Below are 18,789 nucleotides of genomic sequence, written 5' to 3' on the forward strand. Positions count from 1 at the left end.
TGATAAAATTTGCTCATAGGTTGGCAAATATGTGTATTTTCTATGATTGAAATGGATTCAAAAGTTGCTCACGCATGAAGGAAAAAGAAAAGATCATGTGCCTTCTTCTTTCACGTGTGAATAGCGTATCTTGTACGGATTCAACAGTCTAGTTAAATGCACGGCTATTTTAGTGTTTGTACAATTTTTATGATATAAATGTTTAGAAGTAGAAAGAATAATAGATTTGCACAGGTGGGGTTTGGATGTGGTAAAATTTTTAATTTTTCAAAAAACAATTTGAAAAATTCTTAGTAAAATGTAAAATTAAAAAAAAAGGAAGAGAAAATGATAAAATCCAGGCTTAACCCTAACTAAGCGGCCCTTTCGTCCTCTGGTACTCTTTCTACCGCCTGAGTTTCTGCCTCTGTCTCCGTCACTCTCTATCTTCGCTACCTCCTCCGACTGACAAAGGTTTCATGCCCTTCTTTTACATTTTTTCTTTTTTAATTCATAATTATTCAGTTTCCATCTCTAACTGAACTCGTATTTGACCTCGATTTTAATTCATTTGTTTTCCCAGTTGTTTTACGGAAAAGTCCAAGAAGAATAAAATCTATCAACCTTCTTAGCTTCAGTTTTGTTTATTTGCAAGTATTTTTGCTACACGTAATCATGAATCAAGTTTATCGCGATCAAATTCAGTGTAATATTTTTTGTAATAAAAGGATGATCGTAAACTATTAGCTGATTTTATGGGATGTTGGAAATCTGATAACGTTTCAATGGAAGGTTTTGTTATGATGATGAAGATATTGATAAATTTTAAGACAAATTATTGTCTTAAACTTTTGTATATTGTGCCATTGTTGTTCTGGTTTCTGAATAAGAAGAAACCTGGATTTTTTAGACTTCTAAGAGGCGCAATCTCAAGCGAGTGATATAAATATAGTTGGAGCAAAATGTAATTATTGGAACTGGAAGAATTTGTTCTGAAGAAAATTGATTTCTATTTTATCTGGTATTGTGTTTGGAATGTTTGGTATTTTCTTGAAATTATTAATGAGTTTGTGTGTTATTAGTATGATTTGTTATAATTTTCATGGTTGTCTCGTTTTGCAGCTCATTGATCGATTGTTGAACAGTTCTTAGAAACACTAGCATATGGGGAAGTTTTGTGTAGATGTGCTGCAAACTCCTTGTTGATGTTTTTATTTTTGTTCTTCCTTGATCCTGTTGACAGATTAGGCTATTGCATTGGTGAGCCAACTGTAGTGCTAGTTGCCTTTATTTTTGTGTAATATTATTGTGATATTTTAGCTGTCAACACCAATTGTTTCTTCTGATATTAATTTGACATGGACTTACTGGCTAAAGTTTGGTTTTAAGTGCAGATTTGACATCCATAAGGTTCATATGTAAAGAAGGATTCTGAAGCAGCATACAAACTTTTTAGGATTTTTGTACTGACGTAGCCCTCCTTTCTTTTCCTTGAGGGTTTCGAAGCATTATGGTAATCCATGCTAGTTATCGTTTAATTTCCTACTCAAAAGAGATTGTAGATGGACAGCAGATTTTTGTTTCTTCAAATTGTCTTCCTGTAAAGTCTTCAAAATATGAACCTGCTGGTCATTCTTTTCATGCTGCTGCACTTAAACTCCTTGGGTGTGAGGAATATACTGATTCTGATGATCAGAAAGTTTCCAATGATAAGGAACATACATCTTTGCCACAATATGAGTCTTATAGTAGCAAAGGTAAAAAGAAGTCTGGTACAGGAAGCAATCAGCAAGATCATTATGCACTTTTGGGATTGAGTCATTTGAGATACCTTGCCACTGAGGATCAGATAAGAAAAGCTTACCGTGAGACTGCCTTGAAATACCATCCTGACAAGCAGGCTGCACTTCTTCTTGCCGAGGAAACTGAAGCTGCAAAACAGGCAAGGAAGGATGACATAGAAAGTCACTTTAAGGCTGTCCAAGAAGCATATGAGGTCTTGATTGACCCTGTGAAGAGAAGGATATATGATTCCACAGATGAGTTTGATGATGAAATCCCATCTGACTGTACCCCACAAGATTTTTTCAAAGTCTTTGGTCCAGCTTTTATGAGGAATGGAAGGTGGTCAGTTAATCAACCAGTACCATCTTTGGGTGATGAGAGTACTCCATTGAAGGAAGCTGATAATTTTTACAATTTTTGGTATAGCTTTAAAAGCTGGAGAGAGTTCCCACATGCAGACGAGTTTGATCTTGAACAGGCCGAGTCTCGTGATCATAAGAGATGGATGGAGAGGCAGAATGCTAAACTTTCAGAAAAAGCTAGGAAGGAAGAACATTCACGGGTGCGTTCTCTTGTTGACAATGCATACAAACGAGACCCTAGAATTCTGAAGAGAAAGGAGGAGGAGAAAGTTGAGAAGCAAAGGAAAAAGGAAGCTAAATTTCTGGCAAAGAAGTTGCAGGAAGAAGAAGCTGCTAGGGCTGCTGAAGAAGAGAAACGCCGAAAAGAGGAGGAGGAAAAACTAGCAGCTGAAGCTGCATTACAACAGAAGAAGCTGAAGGAAAAAGAGAAGAAGTTCTTACGCAAAGAGCGGACTCGACTTAGAACACTTTCAGCATCCATTGTATCTCAGCATTTGCTTGATCTATCTGAGGAGGTTGTGGAAAGTCTGTGTATGTCCCTTGATACTGAGAAGCTGAGAAGTTTGTGTGATAAATTGGAAAACAAGGAAGGCCTGGAACAAGCCAAAGTTATAAGGAATGCACTAGGGTGTGTTCATGAATGTGAGGGAAAGAACCAAGATGAAAAAAATAATTTACAGCAGAATGGTTCTGCAGAGGCTAATGGAATTATCCATTTAAAAAGCTTTGAGAAGAAGGAGAAGCCTTGGGGAAGGGAAGAGATTGAGCTATTAAGAAAAGGAATCCAAAAGTATCCCAAAGGAACATCTAGAAGGTGGGAGGTTATTTCAGAGTACATTGGTACAGGGAGAACTGTGGAAGAAATTCTGAAGGCAACCAAAACAGTTCTCCTCCAGAAGCCTGATGGTGCAAAAGCTTTTGATTCTTTTCTTGAGAAGAGGAAACCTGCACAGTCCATTGCTTCTCCCCTTACAACTAGGGAAGATGTGGAAGGGTTATCGATCCCCCAGGGGCCTCAGGAAACAGCTGCAAAGGTGGATATCCCAGAAGGGTCTACAAGTTCAAAGAGTCCTGTGGATGTGTCTGCTTTAGATGGGGTTTCTTCGAGTTCTGATCAAGATGTGTGGTCTGCTGTACAAGAAAGAGCACTGGTTCAGGCTCTAAAAACCTTCCCCAAGGAAACCAGTCAGCGCTGGGAGAGAGTTGCAGCTGCTGTTCCTGGAAAGACTGTAAATCAGTGCAAGAAAAAGTTTGCACTACTGAAGGAGAACTTTAGAAACAAGAAAAGTTCAGTTTAGTGTTTCCTGTTGCATTCTTCTGCTTCTTGGAATGAGAAAGCGGTAAACATGCATGAGATTTTTTTCTGTTATCCCTTTTTAATATAACTATTTTCTCGTTTGAGGCAATGATCTCGTTAGGTATTATAATATGCGAAAACAGAGAAATTCTTGCTCCTGGAGTGTCACCGTAGGTTCAGTTTTTGGTTGTTTCCGTGGAAGTATTATAGCTAAAAGTAATATTACTTATATAATTTTATACATAAATAATGATATATCATCATATAATTAAATAGTTTTAAAGTAGAGATAAAACAATATCTAATTAAATGATAACATATTATTGTTGATACATAAAATTATGTATATTATTTGTATATATATTTTTATTAAATAGTTAAATACTTTTGGAGAGGGAGAACCCTTTAGATAGACATCAGAAAATCCAAAATTTCTTGATATATATGGTCAAAGGTGCTTCATCTTGATGGAGATTGAGATTGAGATTGATTTCTCTATCTTTTGTCTTTTCGTTTCCAGTTAGGGCATTATATGATCGTATGGTTTATTTCTCTGTACTGTTGATAGAGAAGAGGGTGTCATGTTTTTAACCATCTTATTCAAGAGCAAGTACGAAATAAAAGCATATAATTTTAGGGGAAATTAAAGTAAATGGCTATTTTACTGCTCTTCAAAAATATTGATTTTTTCTATTTATAAGTAAAAATGTTTAATTTTTCTATTTCTAAACAAAAATATCTTAAATATTTTTTAAAATACTAAAACTATTTTTCATTATTTTTATATAAATTTCTCATTTAAATTAATTTTTTATATCGTTTAAACATTCATTATTGTTTTCATTTTAACTCAATATTTGATATTGTAGGGTTGTTTAGAATAAAAAATTCTTATTTTTAAATTTAAATTAAAAAAATCAATTTATGAGAAAAATGTATATATACGAATTTAAACTTAAAACTTAATTTTATTTGTTAAATTTAATTTTATTTTATGTAAGAGAGATATTTTGATATTTGATAATAATTTAGAGAGTAAATAAAATATTAAAAAAATATTATGAGTATTTTGATATTAAACAAAATATGATGTTTTTAAATGAAATGTTAGAAATAGATATATGCATTTTGATACAAGACAACATATAAGAGAGTTGAATGAAATGTTAGATAATTATAGGGGATTAAATAAATGTTAAAAAAATATAGACGTATTTTGATATTAAACATTATAAGACGGTTTAAATAAAATTTTATGAGTAGATAGATGCATTTTGATACAAGATAACATATAAGGATGTTATATAAAATGTTAAATAATTATAGGGGTTAAATAAATGTCAAAAAAATCTATAGAGCATTTTGATATTAAATACTATAATAAGGTTTTAAATGAAATGTTAAGAACAGATAGATGTATTTTGATTCAAGATAACATATGAGGATGTTAAATGAAATGTTGGATAATTATAAGAGATTAAAAAATATTATAAAAATATGAGAGACATTTTGATATTAAACATTGTAAGACAATTTAAATGAAAAGTTATAAATAATAAATGTATTTCGATATAAGACAACAAATACAGGTATTAAATAAAATGTAAGGTAATTATAAGGGGTTAAAAAATATTTAAAAAATATATGAGCATTTTGATATTAAACATTGTAAGATGATTTAAATGAAATGTTATGAATAAATATATGCATTTCGATACAAGATAACATATGAGAATGTTAAATGAAATGTCGAATAATTATAGGAGTTAAATAAAATGTTAAAAAAATATAGAAATATTTTGATATTAAACATTGTAAGACAGTTTTAAATAAAATATTAGTAGTAGATAGATGTATTTGCATACAAGACAATATAAGAGAGTGTTAAATGAAATGTTAGATAATTATAGAGGGTTAAATGAAATGTTAGAAAAATATGAAAGACATTTTGATATTAAACATAGTAAAATGATTTTAAATGAAATGTTAAGAGTAGATAGAGATATGTTGAAAAATTAAAGGCGGTATATATATTAATAAATGGTTATTGTAGATTTTTTTCTCATAAATGTTTAATTTTTCTGTAAAACTTTTCATTGTAGGATTGATAATTATAATAGCCGGTTATGTTTCTGTTCGTTTCCAAAGAGAATAGAGCGAATGTGATGAGAACACAACGAATTATGTTGGAGGTTGTAAACAATTAGTAGAATTTTTCCCTGGAATAATACTTGAGAGATTTATCCAACTTTTGAATGAACGTTATGGTGTTGAGCTAATTAAAAACTACATTCAACTATATATAAAATCAAAAAGAATTAAATTCGACTACTTTGTAAAGATCGAAAATGATGAAGATGGCCAAGCCGTTATTCACATATCATAATACTTTGAGGAATATATTCTTGTTTCTTTATATTTACTTTGATTGAACGACAAGAAAAAGAAGAAGAAATTGGTGAAGTGAAAAAAGAATCTGATTGGGAAGACTTGATTGATTTCAATAATGATTGATTCTATATTATTGATAAATGGACTTATGAAGAGAAAGAGAGGGTTTTCGACTGAGATGACTTTGACTAGAACGAGATGAGTAATATTTCTCTTGATGAGGCAGAGTTCAAGGATATGTCACCTGTTACCTATGATATAAATAGCTTACAATTTGAAAATCTTATTAGAGGTGGCGAAAATTATTCAGGACCATTTTTAGAGTATCTCCACTGATCCGTTTAAGAGGGTTCTTGATTTTCCTCTACAGTCATCAACATCATCAAGTGGTATAAGATCAATCCGAGAGAAGAATATTGTAAAAATTGATGATATTTTTCATGACAAAAAACACTTAAAAGATGTTGTGGATCAATTTGTCCTGGAGAAAAGATTTCAATACAAAATGTTTAAGTCTAACATGAGGGTATGAAAAATTAAGTGTTATGATGACAAATGTCAATGGTATTTAACCAGAAGCAGAGTCAAATCCAATCAAGTCTTTTGAAATGGTAAAATGAATCCAACCCACATATTTTTAGTTGATCAGATAATGTCACATCACAAACAAATTGTGGCTTGAACTTTAAGTCAATTAATGAGGGCAAAATTTATATTGATTGATCAAATTTATTGGTCTAAACAGATCATTATCGACATTACTGATAGATATAAAATTGATATTTCATATTCACAGGTCTGACGGATAAAAAATTGGGTTTAAATTCATTGAATGACTTATCGAAAAAATCATTTATGTTCTTACCTGATTATTGTTATAATTTAGAACGTACTAATCTAGAAACTGTGACAGTTATAGAAACAGAAGATAAACATCGATTTAAGTATTTTTTTTATAGCATTGGGATGTTCTGTCTATGCATTTAAACAATATATTCGACTTGTTATTTGCATTAACGTTATTTTTCTTAAAAATCGATATTTCGGACATTTATTCCTTGCGGTAGGCGTCGATAATAATAACCAAATATACTCAATTACTTTGAGTGTTGGCAAAAAAAAAGATCATGACACGTAGTGTTAGCTTCTGACGAAGGTTAAAAAATGCATCAGTGAAATCTCAAAGTTGGCAATAATCTTAGATAGATAGATACATTTTTTCGTCGATCATTCTCCAGTAATACCATATGTTGACAATACAATAAAACCATTTTAACAACGTTGATATCATCATTCCCCAATGGGCTAATCGAGAAAACATGCTCTACATGATAATACTGCACCTTCTAACATCCCCGAAAATAAGTATCTTTAATCTTATATCTGGAGCCACGTGAAATATATGATGAAAGTCCAATGATCTAGCTAAATGATAGCCCTTCATCAGTGCAAACTCGAATGCGCTAAATCTCACGTCAACCTTATTTACCCTTAACCAAAATTTATCTCTGTCTAAACCCTAATATAACTGTCGTAACAAAAATAGATGCACCAACACTCCATTGAACTTGATATCTGGTAATTGTAAGAGATGCTCAAAGCACGTCCTCTCGAATAGCTATAACTGCTCTGATGTCAATATAGACTTAATCTTTGATATAACAGTGTAGTGGACATGACATATAACCTTTGTTCAAAAATGTCGTAACTCATCTAGAATTCTTAATTCATCATTGTCATGTTTTCTTTTATAATGGTAAAATTGAAATGAAAACAAAGTTATAAATATAAAGAATTATTATTTATGAATTCAAACAGTTTCTAAAAGAGAGTTGATGAGAGAAAATGAAATTAAAAATATAATGAAAAAATTGATAGTGACAGATCTGTAAATAAAATTAGAAAATAGAGAAGATGTGAGTTATTTATATAGGAGGAAAAAATAAAAAATTTAAAAAATTAAGCCAGTAGTCATTCTGGGTTTTGCCAAGCAAAAGCAATGGCAGAAGGCAGTTGGCTTCTACTTCCTGCAAAAGCCAACTGTCGTATAATTTTTTTTAATATTTTTAATATATAAGCCCACAACCTACTCTGAAAGGCCCATGCGTTGGGCCCAACACACTATAGTTCTGGGTATGCCCTTTCGAGTCAGTCTTAATTTTTGGCTTCCGATCAAATCTCCATTTGGTTTGACCTAATTAATGTGTTTAGTTATAACTGACAAGAAAAAATCTTGAATCCTCTTGGGATCTATTAGTTAATATTAGGATCCTAAATACAAAGTATGAAACTTAAAACTCATACCAAAAAATATGAATATCTAGTATGAAGTTTATATAATTTTGGACTCTTCAAATTTGAACCCTCCAATCTCAATAACTAGTTTTTATAATATGATTTTTTAAAATTTTATATTATTTGATATCAGAACCATCACGAGCGACCATCACAATGAAGATTAGGGTTAGATTTTATTTAATTCAAGTCTGAATAGAGTCCGGTTTGACATAACTCAAATATAAAAGAATTAATTTAAGATTGATTCAAGATTGATGAATTGAGATTTGAAATCAATTTCAATTTAAATTTGAATATTCAAATTAATTCTAACTAAACTGATTCAATTCAAACTTGAGTTTAAAATCGAACAACTAAGAAAGAACTCTAAAGAAAATGATGACATTTTTCACCTTAATGAAAATTGTCATGTCCAAACGAAATCTCTATTATATTAAATCAACAGGGGGAACGTGGGACCGATAGAATTGCATTCACATTGAACAATTCATACTAACTACCATTTTCAGGTTTTACGGGGAACTGTTGCAAGTAGGGATGGCAACGGGGAGGGGATCTCAATCCCCTCCCCGTTCCCGCTATGGGGATAAAAATGATTCCCCATTCCCTCCCCGTAAAGAAAAATTCCCTCTCTGTACCCGCAAAAAAAATATATTTTTTTTACCTTGTAAATACAATATAAATATATTAAATAACAAAATTAAACAAAATTAAAATTAATCTACTATTTCAAATATCATAAATATAATATATTAACTCTTTTAATATGCACAATAAAAACCTAAATAAATTTGAAAAACATAAATAATTTAAAACTATAAAAATATATTCATATTTTAAATAAATATATTAATATAAAGGGATGGGAATAGGGGCGGGGAGGGGAAAGGACAATGCGGGGAAGGGACATATGTATCCCCATCCCCGACCCGTCCCCAATTGCGGAGATTTTTTTCATACTCTTCCCCGTTTCTATCGAGGAATCCTCTCCCCGTTAGGGTCAGGGAAGGTCAGGCCCCTAAAGTTGAGCTCAAATTGTCATCCCTAGTTGCAAGCACAGCACCTACGCAAGCACGTTATGAATGATTCCTGAATGCAGCTCGTCACAAAGAAATCTCCTTCCAAATGGTTGTCTACGTTAGAATCTCCAAAAATCGAAAGGTTTAAGGGAACATTGTCTCGCCTGATCTAAAATGACATTAATAGAGTAATTGGTTTAAGTAATATTTTATTATCAAAATAGAAAAATTATTTTAAAGATAAATTACTTAAAAAATTATTAAGTATAAATAATTATTATATTCGATAAAATTTAATAGATATAAATAATTATTGTGTTTAGTTAAAAATGATAAAAGAATAATTATTTAAATACCTTTAAGTATAATTATTTTATAATATTTTTATATTTCTTGTTACATTAATTGAAAATGCGATTATTTTTATTCAAAAAAATTAATAAATAACACTATAATTATAATAAAATTAGAATTATCTTGAAAATATTTTAATACCTAAAGTGAAAGTTAAAATAAGATTATTTCTTATATTATATGTCATATTACTATTGATAATAAAATATTACCAAAATTTTTTATTACTTACAAATCAAATAAAATAATAAAAAATAGATTACTAAAGTAATTTTTATCTATTTCCAACCAAATGCCCCTAAGGTTGAGGGAACCTCAAGATTGAAACTACCCACATTTCCCTTGTTGACGCACACAATGTTGAGATGGTTATTGGAACTAGTGTTGAATTAGAGAAACCTAAGTACTCTTAAGAATATATATTTTTAGGTAATCCATCCTGTTACGCTTGCACCGCGCAATGAACCAAAACAAGCAAAACAATGTAAAAAATTACCTACAAGTGTGTGTTGTGCGTATATCTCCTCTCATAAAGACCAGTTACTTGGTCAGCCACAGGCCACATGATGGCCTGGCCAGGGGGAATCCCCATGAGCCGAGGCAGCAGTCCTTTCCACAAGGCACGAAGCCCCTCCTTGGCATATATTGTTCTGATAGCATGAATCATACCTTTGTACTTCAACTCACCCCCAGCTTGACTCTGTGCCATTAACCTTGTTTTGACTACATCAAAAGGGCCAGTGCATAGTGGACCAACTGTTCCAGCAAGGAATCCTGATATCATAGATTGCCATGGTTGAAAGACTTTCCCATCGCCTTCATGTTTCTTCCACAAAAGTACATCAAAAGCATTTTTAGCTGTGAACATGGCAGCCTGGTTTGTCCCATTGCACATAACAGTTGGGCCAGCCCCTGCCCAGAGTCCAAGGATCCCTTCTTCATGGATGATCATACGAGCAGAGTGTATCGGACCCTTGCACTTTAGAAGCTCGGGACTCAACCCTCTCTGTTGCTGCAGTCTAATTTTCACCACCTGCAACAATCCATAAGCAGTCATAACTCATAATCAATCATATTTTACTAAAGGGGACCCATGGAAAGTGTAAACATTGCCGATGCTTATACATTTGAAACAATGAGGCAGTTTAATGGCATAATTGTGACTAAAGGTTAATAAATAACCAAAAATGTTAATTCAAAAAAAAAAAAAACCTCATCATTAGTTGGATATCAATGTCGTAATCTTTCTCAAATCATAACAAGTAGAGATACTTGTTTTCAATCTTTAGTCACAGTAAGCATGAGCTTTCAGCATAGAACACATATAATGCGTTAGGAGTTTAAGCTAGACATGTACATGCAGACTGCGAAATTCTAGCTTTATTTATTTTTCTCTCAACTCTTCCAAATGTATTGCAAGTTTGACTAATTAGTATCTCATAAACCAAGAACTTACCAAAAGTACTTTTCCTTAATGTACATAGAGGTTGCCGTTTATTGTTACAACAATGTGAGATTCCATTTTCTGACCTAGCATTTGTTGATTGACTACAGAATACTATGAACATCACATCCCCTGGTAAAAGGGATAAGTTAATTAAAAACCAGTACTTGCTCAAGTATTCATCAGAGGTAAGATGCACATAATTTTGATATCACCACCAACTCAATGAATTTAAAAACACATTATGTAATCAAAATTATCAAAATTCCAGACTCAATTAGGAACTAGAGAAGAATTGTCTGATATTCACAAAATTTTGTCTATGAAAATGACATGAACAGTATAATTGCAGCGTTATATGCCACTGTTATGTAGCGGACTCTATCTCTATATCACACACACAAGACATACTGACAACAGAGATCCATGAACTTCAACCTATGGCCAATCATCTCTAAAAAATAATTGAACAGCATTCTGAAGCTTCACTCAGAAATGCTTTCAAAAGTAGATCCTTTGCTTTGACTAGAGACAATGCTATTCAAACAACATAAACACAGCTTTTAATCACTTTTCAAGCTCGCCAACCAGGGTAAAGCACTTTCATTCCAAAAAAAAGAATTGCATGATTTCCCTTCATTTTCATAAGCACCAAAAGCAAAGTTAATGAACCAGTCAAGGAACAAGTTTTATCTTTTCACCAAACAAAATATTACTTTTCACGACAATAATAATATTAAAACTTAACACAAATGTTCCCTAAGAATTCAGATTTCATCATGAACTAAACAACAAAGTGAAAACTTGTTTTCATAGAAAAATCCAAATCACCAAAATTAAAAATTTCCCTAATAAATTTCAGTTCTTCATCAGCAAATTAAAAAAAAAAAAAACCGTGAAACGAATCTCGAAAGGAGTAACAATAGCGAGAGATTCAGGAACACCAGCACCGAACCCAGAAAGAATTCGACCTTGATTAATAATGTTCCCAGTTTGTGAGCCCCTAAAAGCTTGTTGACGCACCGCATTTGACCCCATTCGAAGGTACTTCAATGTCAAGTGTGTAGCGAAGGGTGTCAAACCCTTCCAGAGAGCCCTTACGCCTTCCGTAATTCCCTTGTAAGTCCCCGTCGTATCCAGCTGTAACCTCGTCTTAATAACGTCGATGGGTTGTAAAAAACAGGCCTCCACGATCCCTCCCAATGAACCCGAAACCGCCTTCATATACGGCGGGATTAATTTCTTGGGATTGGAGCTGGGGCTCTGCAGTTATTTCTCGAGTTTTCATGGTTTAGATGGAAATTAAATCTATCGAATTGAAATTGAGGAAAAAGAAGAAGAAGAAGAAGAGAAGACTTCGGTTTTGCTTCTCTTCCTCTCCTACTTCGGGACCTGAAAGATTGTTTCTTCGAAGTCGTCGTTGTTGACTAATTCTTGCCTCTTGAAGTAGTTTGAAACAGCCCACCTGAGGTGACCAGTTTTGGAGCGTATATAAATACAGCTGAGACGAATCCTGGCGCAGACTTGTTGCGACTGGTTCACGTTATGAGCTAGTGTTAGGCGTCACCTATTGCCTATTGAAATATGAAAGCTATGCAATCAACCATTTCTAGAGAATCATTTCCTCCTCTTTATAAATAAATATACGGTGGATTTAAAATGATGGCTAAAATTAGGGGTGAATTCGACTTAATCAAACCCATATAAAAATTAGTTTAAGTTTATTTTGAATCTAAAATTATTAGTTTGATATCAAATTTAATTTATTGAGTTGTCGAAGAAGAAAATTCATATATGAATAATTATTTGGTGTAACGACACTGACATGATAAGAGGGTTTGCATCGAGTTCAAACTTGAATTTATTAAATTAGAACTTCGTTCGTTTGAATCAAACATTAAAATAAGTTTGAGTAATTGCATTGAATCTATCCTTAATCGAAAATTAGTATAAATTGTAAATTTTTATGGTTTTATTGAATAATAAGATAGACAAGGGCGGATGTAGTCTATCTGGTTTGATTTGAATTTATAGTTCGATTTAAATAACTCAATCTTAAGATGAAATTTTAATTTAATAGTTTGGCTCATTTATTTATCAAACGATATTATTTATCTAGTTATATAATACTGTTTACATTGCCGATAATCGTTCGATAATGCTATATATCAACTAAAATGAGTTAAAAATCGAATTAAGCGCTATGAATTCACTCTAAACCTTCGTTCGATCAAATCCACGCCCAAAGCTAGTTCCTTAAGACAAGCTTCCCCATTATAAGGAGTTAAGGCCCAAAAGAGTATTGTTGAGAGCTTGTGGGCTGAAGCCTGCTTACTGACCAGCACAAGAACGTATGAGATTATGGCCCGGACCATGTCAACAGTGAATTTAACACTTCAATATTTTTTACTCCGGCATCTGAAGTCGTGTCATCTTCTTGCTCTTGAAGATCTCCTTTTTTTACTGACTAAGCAACTGCGTGTCATTGTTACATGGCTCAGACTCTCCGATATCGCCGCGTCGATCACCTTACGTGCCTCTTTCAACTCACCTATCACATCTCACAATTCTTCCCACTCATCATCTTTATAAATAAATCTTCCTACTTCAGCTTTCCAGCCACGACATACTTTCAACTGTTGTAAGAAGAAAAAGAAACAAGCTAGCTAAGAAGAAGATCGAAATGGCATCAGAGCAGGAAAGACGAGAGCTTGACGGAAGGGCAAAGCAGGGAGAGACGGTTATACCTGGTGGAACAGGTGGCAAGAGCCTGGAAGCTCAGGAACACCTTGCTGAGGGTAACCCTTATGAATATGAATTGTGGTTGTTTACTTTACTTGTTTTATGAATATGAACTGACTTATATATATGGGGATGAAGGGCATAAGCGTGGAGGGGAGAGGAGGAGAGAGCAACTTGGAACTGAAGGATATCAGGAGCTGGGACACCGTGGAGGGGAGACAAGGAGGGAGCAAATTGGGACTGAAGGGTACAAGGAAATGGGGCGCAAAGGTGGGCTCAGCACCATGAACAAGTCTGGAGGAGAACGTGCGGCTGAGGAAGGAATCCAGATTGACGAGTCCAAGTACAGGACTCATAGTTAATCAGATATAACATCCCTGTTTTAATGGCCAAACCAAAATAATAAATTGCAGGAAGTGTAGTGTTGTGTAAGTTTGCAGCTTTTCTAGGTTTTGTGGAGGGGGAAGGGAGCATTCTCTCTCTCTCTCTCTCTCTCTCTCTCTCTCTCTCTATATATATATATATATATATATATGTATGTATGTATGTATGTATGGTGTCTGTCTGTGTAGTACTAGTAGGGTCTTGGCCTTGTTTTGTGATGGTGCCAAATGCCTCTCCCGTTTCTGTAGTCTGCAGTTTGAATGTAATATATGCAATGCTTCAGTTGAAAAATATGCTTTCTTTTATATATATACACACAACAAATACATGTATGTACGTATGCGTGCGCCTAAAATTTCAGTACTCACCACTTTGCAGAAGTAGTGGGTTTCTTCCTAGCAGCAACTAGTTTGACGATTTTTCTCTGGACTGTGTTTACAGTAATTCTGAGAGCTGAAAGGTTTTCTCTTTCTTGGAGGCGATAAATATTTTTAAATTTTTTAACATATAAATACAAAATAAATTTTAGTAATTGTTTATAATATTTAAACTTTGTCATTAAATTTAATTTGTTTAATTATTATAATTTATACGACTCTAAAGAATATCTATCATTATACTAATATTTATATCCGTTGATTATAATTTATATCGCTCATATTTGCATTTCGTTAAAAAGTAACTATAAAATTTTACACCGATATTGCAATTGCTTTTAAAATTCAAAGATATCATTTTCCTTGTCAACCATCAACGCTAAATATTACAAAAGTTTAAAAAAAATTAATAAGTAAGATAGTGGGATTATAATAGGAAAAAAAAAATTTGTTTATATATCCTGTCATTCTGGTTGCCTTCTCAAATACTGTGAGGATTAAGCAAGCAAATGCTTGTAATTACATGTAGCATGGAAGCATTTTGCCTCCTTTTGCGTCCTGCCCTTTTTCTGATGACCACTTTACAATGACCTTTGTGAATTCTTCTTTATAGTTGATATCGTTGAAGAAATAATGTCTTGAAAGCAGAAGAGACAGGAACTTAACGCTAGGGCAAAGGCAAGACAGGAAGAGAGTGGTGTTCCTGGTGGATCATGGCAAAAGCCTTGAAGCTCAGGAGCGTCTTGCTGAGGGTGTATATAAACTCTCTTTCTCTTTTTCTCTTCTGTATGTAAATATTATATGCATCTATATAAGTCTTGATTTGGTGCGGTAGGATGAAGCCGTGAAGGGCATACTAGGAAGAAGCAGATTGGAAAAGAAGGGTACCAGGAGATGGATAGCAAGGGGGACTCAACAGCACCTACAAGTTCGGGGGAGAGCGAGTAGCCAAGTAAGGAATCCCCCTAGACGAGTCCAGGTACAGAACTCGTAGTAGTAATTAATGTATCCGAGTCCAGGGATGTCGCTGGGCTTTTGTCTGTGTATTGGTGTGTACTGCCAAAATCTGAGAGAGCAGAGTTGGTTCAATACATCAAACCAGAGAAGCTCAAGAAAAGTAAAGAAATAATTTGTTTTCTATTACTTGTATATTCAATCTTTACATGCAATGGCTTATATACTGTGAATTCTAACCTATCTTTGGTAACATAATATTTGTACAAAAGAATTGTGGAAGAAAAATAATATGCTCATCAATATAAACATGATTTCCAGGGATGTGGATGTGATTCTAATTTCCAATACTCCTTCTCAAGCTGGTGGTTTGTAGATGTCATAAACTCCAAGCTTATGTAAGAGGTAAAAATGTTGTCTTAATCCCAAAGGTTTGGTAAATATGTCAGCCAACTGTTCTATGGTTCGAATGTGGTAAGGTTTTATTAATCCTTCATGTATCTTGTCTCTTACAAAGTGATAGTCGATCTCTATATGCTTAGTTCTTTCATGGAAGATTGGATTGGTAGAGATATCCTTTGCCGCCTTATTGTCACAGTAGAGTTCAACTGGTTCTAAGATTATCACGCCCAGATCCTTTAACAGACCACGAATCCATATTATTTCACAAGTAGTTTTTGCCATTGTCTGATATTCTACTTCAGTTGAAGAGAGAGAGACAGTAGATTGCTTCTTCGTTTTCCATGAGATAAGAGAATCCCCAAGTTTTACACAGAAGTTTGTCAGTGATTTCCTTGTCCTGGGACATGTACCCTAGTCTGAGTCATAGTAAGCTGTTACTTTCAGGTTTTTATCTCGAGGGAATAATAGCCCTAGACCTGGACATCCTTTTAGGTATTTAATCATTTTTAGGGTTGTATCTATGTGAGACTACTTTGGTGCATGCATAAATTGATTAAGAATCTAAACTACATAACTAATGTCTGGTCTGGCCTAGTCATTGTGAGATAAATTAGTCGTCCCACTAGTCGTTGATATTCGAGATGATCCTGTAGTGGCGGGTCTTCTGTTGTTTCACTGTTATGATCATACTCTTTACTAGTGAGTTTGACATTTTGTTCTACTGGGATTGTACTTAGTTTGCAAGTAGATAGTCAAGTGTCTTCTATTAATTTAAGACATATTTCCTTTGGCTGAGGACAACTTCATCCGTAGATCGAGCAATTTCAATCCTCACAAAATATTTTAGAGATCTCAAATCTTTTATCCTGAATGACTTATGAAGGTGAGTTTTTAGCTCTTTTATGACGATTGTGTCATTCCCAATTATGAGGATATCATCTACATAAACCATGAGACATATGAATGATTTTCCTTGTCTTTTTGTGAACAAGGCATAATCATGTCTTGACTGTTTGAAACCTAACTTGATCAATGCTTCTGTAATTTTGGTGTTCCATGGTCGGGATGCTTGTTTCAGGCCATACAAGGACTTTCGCAGTCGACATACAAGATTCTCCCCCTGTCTATGAATTCTTGGTGGAACCTTTATATAGATTTCTTCATCTAAGTCCCTATGAAGAAAGGCATTATGAACGTCCATCTGATGAAGAGACCAATCATAAGAGGCTGCAATGGCAAGGAGTGTGCAAACTGTAACATGTTTGATGATAGGCGAAAAAGTCTCTTGGTAATCAAGTCCTTCCTATTGAGTGAACCCTTTTGCAATCAATCGAGCTTTATATAATTCAATGGAACCATTAGCCCGATGCTTTATCTTGAAAACCCATTTGCAACCGATGGGTTTCCTATGAGATGGTTGTGGTACTAAATCCTAGGTTTTATTGAGATACAGAGCTTCTAATTCTTCTGCCATTGTCTGACGCCAATGAGGTAATTGAACTGCTTCTGAATATGAGTTAGGTTCATGATATGCAGAGATGTGACTGATGCAGACTCTATGCCCTAGAAATAACCTGTCATAATTAATATATTGAGAGATAGCATATGGTTTAGATGAAACAACACAAACATAGTCAATGCTCCAAATGAGAGATTTTGTGGGTTGTGATGATCGTCTCAAGGGAACCTGTGTAGGATCATCAGAGGTAATTGGAACATCCATAAATGGTGAAGTTGGATCTTGAATAGGTGAAGGTGAGTCAACACCTTGTTCAGATCCTGTCGATATACCGCCAGTGTTGCAAGATAATGAGATTACATCATATCTTTCTTTAAGGAATTCATTGTGTGTCATTGGTGGTGAACCAGTAGGTGTCGTATCCTTAATCTCATCATCAAAAGGAAAAACATCTTCATAAAATGTGACGTCTCTACTGATAAAGAATTTATCTGTAACCTTATTATAGAGGCGATATCCCTTTTGTAGTAGGGGATATCCCATGAATACACAACGAGTTACTCAGGTGTCAAATTTGTTTGTTTGCTGAAGTTTGGTAGAGTAGCAGAGACACCCAAATACTCTTAAATTCATGATGTCTGGTTTTTTGCCAAAGAGAAGTTCATAAGGTGTTTTGCCACCCAAAACCTTGGTTGGCATTCTATTGATCAGATAGGCTATCGTGACCACACAATCTCCCCAGAATTTAGACAGTATTTTTGATTGGCGTTTGAGGGCACGGGTTACTTCCAATAGATGTCTATGTTTTCGTTCCACAGTACAATTCTGTTATGGAGTGTAAGGGTAGGAACTTTCATATAGAATTCCTTGAGAGTCAAGGTAGGTAGTAGTGGTATGGTTAAAAAAATCTTTTACATTATCTGTTTGGATTCGCTGGATTTTTGTGTGGAATTGAGTTTGGACCATGGATACGAATTTCAGGAAAAAGGTATATGTTTGGGCTTTTGATTTCATGAGGTACAACCATGTTGCACGTGAGAAGTTGTCTACTATGGTAAGAAAGTATTTGGATCCATCATAATTAGGAGTACTATAAGGTCTCCAAATATCTAAATGTATTAACTGGAATGATTTTATGGTTGAAATAGTGCTTGTGGGAAATGTAATGCGAGTTTGCTTAACAAGGGGGCAAATAAGACATTTTGGATATAGGATAGTACTCGAATGCTCTAATCTTTGATGAAAAATTAATGACACTTTATTGATTTGATTTGTATTACAGTAGGGAGAAATAATACAATTTTTATTCAATAAAAGAAATGTCTTGGGGTTCGGTGTCCAGTAGTATAGCCCATGTTGTTCTTTACCCAAGCCCATCAGATTGCTAGTCGAATGGTCCTGAAATGTGCATATAGTAGGTAGAAAGGTTACTACACATTTATTGTCTGTGTATAGTTTGGAAACTGAGATGAGGTTAAAGTGGAATATGGGTATACAAAAGGGCATTTTTTAGTGTGAGTTTATCTAATTGGACATCTCCTA

At 33.8% G+C, this 18,789-nt stretch overlaps 3 protein-coding genes across 5 annotated transcripts; 2 read left to right on the plus strand and 1 right to left on the minus strand.

The window, feature by feature from the left end:
* Positions 1-204: 204 nt before the first annotated feature.
* Positions 205-3,532, plus strand: LOC123202137 (dnaJ homolog subfamily C member 2-like). 3 transcript variants are annotated; one of them, XM_044617899.1, is made up of 4 exons: positions 205-453; positions 563-1,000; positions 1,102-1,239; positions 1,374-3,532. In XM_044617899.1, exon 4 carries the CDS (start codon positions 1,490-1,492, stop codon positions 3,422-3,424), a length of 1,935 nt encoding a protein of 644 aa, XP_044473834.1. In that variant the 5' UTR covers positions 205-453; positions 563-1,000; positions 1,102-1,239; positions 1,374-1,489; the 3' UTR covers positions 3,425-3,532. The 3 variants fall into 3 exon arrangements, with proteins under 3 accessions (XP_044473834.1, XP_044473833.1, XP_044473835.1); XM_044617898.1 differs by lacking the exon at positions 563-1,000; XM_044617900.1 differs by lacking the exons at positions 563-1,000; positions 1,102-1,239.
* A 6,313-nt stretch (positions 3,533-9,845) lies between these two features.
* LOC123201440 (mitochondrial succinate-fumarate transporter 1-like) lies at positions 9,846-12,198 on the minus strand. The gene is made up of 2 exons (XM_044616949.1): positions 11,824-12,198; positions 9,846-10,518 (listed from the first exon to the last, which is right to left on the minus strand). Exons 1-2 carry the CDS (start codon positions 12,151-12,153, stop codon positions 9,982-9,984), a joined length of 867 nt encoding a protein of 288 aa, XP_044472884.1. The 5' UTR covers positions 12,154-12,198; the 3' UTR covers positions 9,846-9,981.
* Positions 12,199-13,562: 1,364 nt separating this feature from the next.
* LOC123202468 (carrot ABA-induced in somatic embryos 3) lies at positions 13,563-14,287 on the plus strand. The gene is made up of 2 exons (XM_044618423.1): positions 13,563-13,727; positions 13,810-14,287. The coding sequence occupies exons 1-2, from the start codon at positions 13,613-13,615 to the stop codon at positions 14,031-14,033; spliced, it is 339 nt and encodes a 112-aa protein (XP_044474358.1). The 5' UTR covers positions 13,563-13,612; the 3' UTR covers positions 14,034-14,287.
* The last annotated feature ends 4,502 nt before the right edge of the window (positions 14,288-18,789 follow it).

This window comes from Mangifera indica, chromosome 18 (assembly GCF_011075055.1).
Source record: "Mangifera indica cultivar Alphonso chromosome 18, CATAS_Mindica_2.1, whole genome shotgun sequence".
In the NCBI taxonomy this organism is placed as follows: domain Eukaryota; kingdom Viridiplantae; phylum Streptophyta; class Magnoliopsida; order Sapindales; family Anacardiaceae; genus Mangifera; species Mangifera indica.

Excerpts from the sequence above, each read along its gene's own strand:
- LOC123201440 (XM_044616949.1), bottom strand. The coding sequence starts at position 12,153 with ATGAAGGCGGTTTCGGGTTCATTGGGAGGGATCGTGGAGGCCTGTTTT. Across the intron at positions 10,519-11,823 it reads CTTTCGAGATTCGTTTCACG|GTGGTGAAAATTAGACTGCA; the intron begins GTTTTTTTTTTT and ends GGATTGTTGCAG.
- LOC123202137 (XM_044617899.1), top strand. The coding sequence starts at position 1,490 with ATGGTAATCCATGCTAGTTATCGTTTAATTTCCTACTCAAAAGAGATT.
- LOC123202468 (XM_044618423.1), top strand. The coding sequence starts at position 13,613 with ATGGCATCAGAGCAGGAAAGACGAGAGCTTGACGGAAGGGCAAAGCAG. Across the intron at positions 13,728-13,809 it reads TCAGGAACACCTTGCTGAGG|GGCATAAGCGTGGAGGGGAG; the intron begins GTAACCCTTATG and ends ATGGGGATGAAG.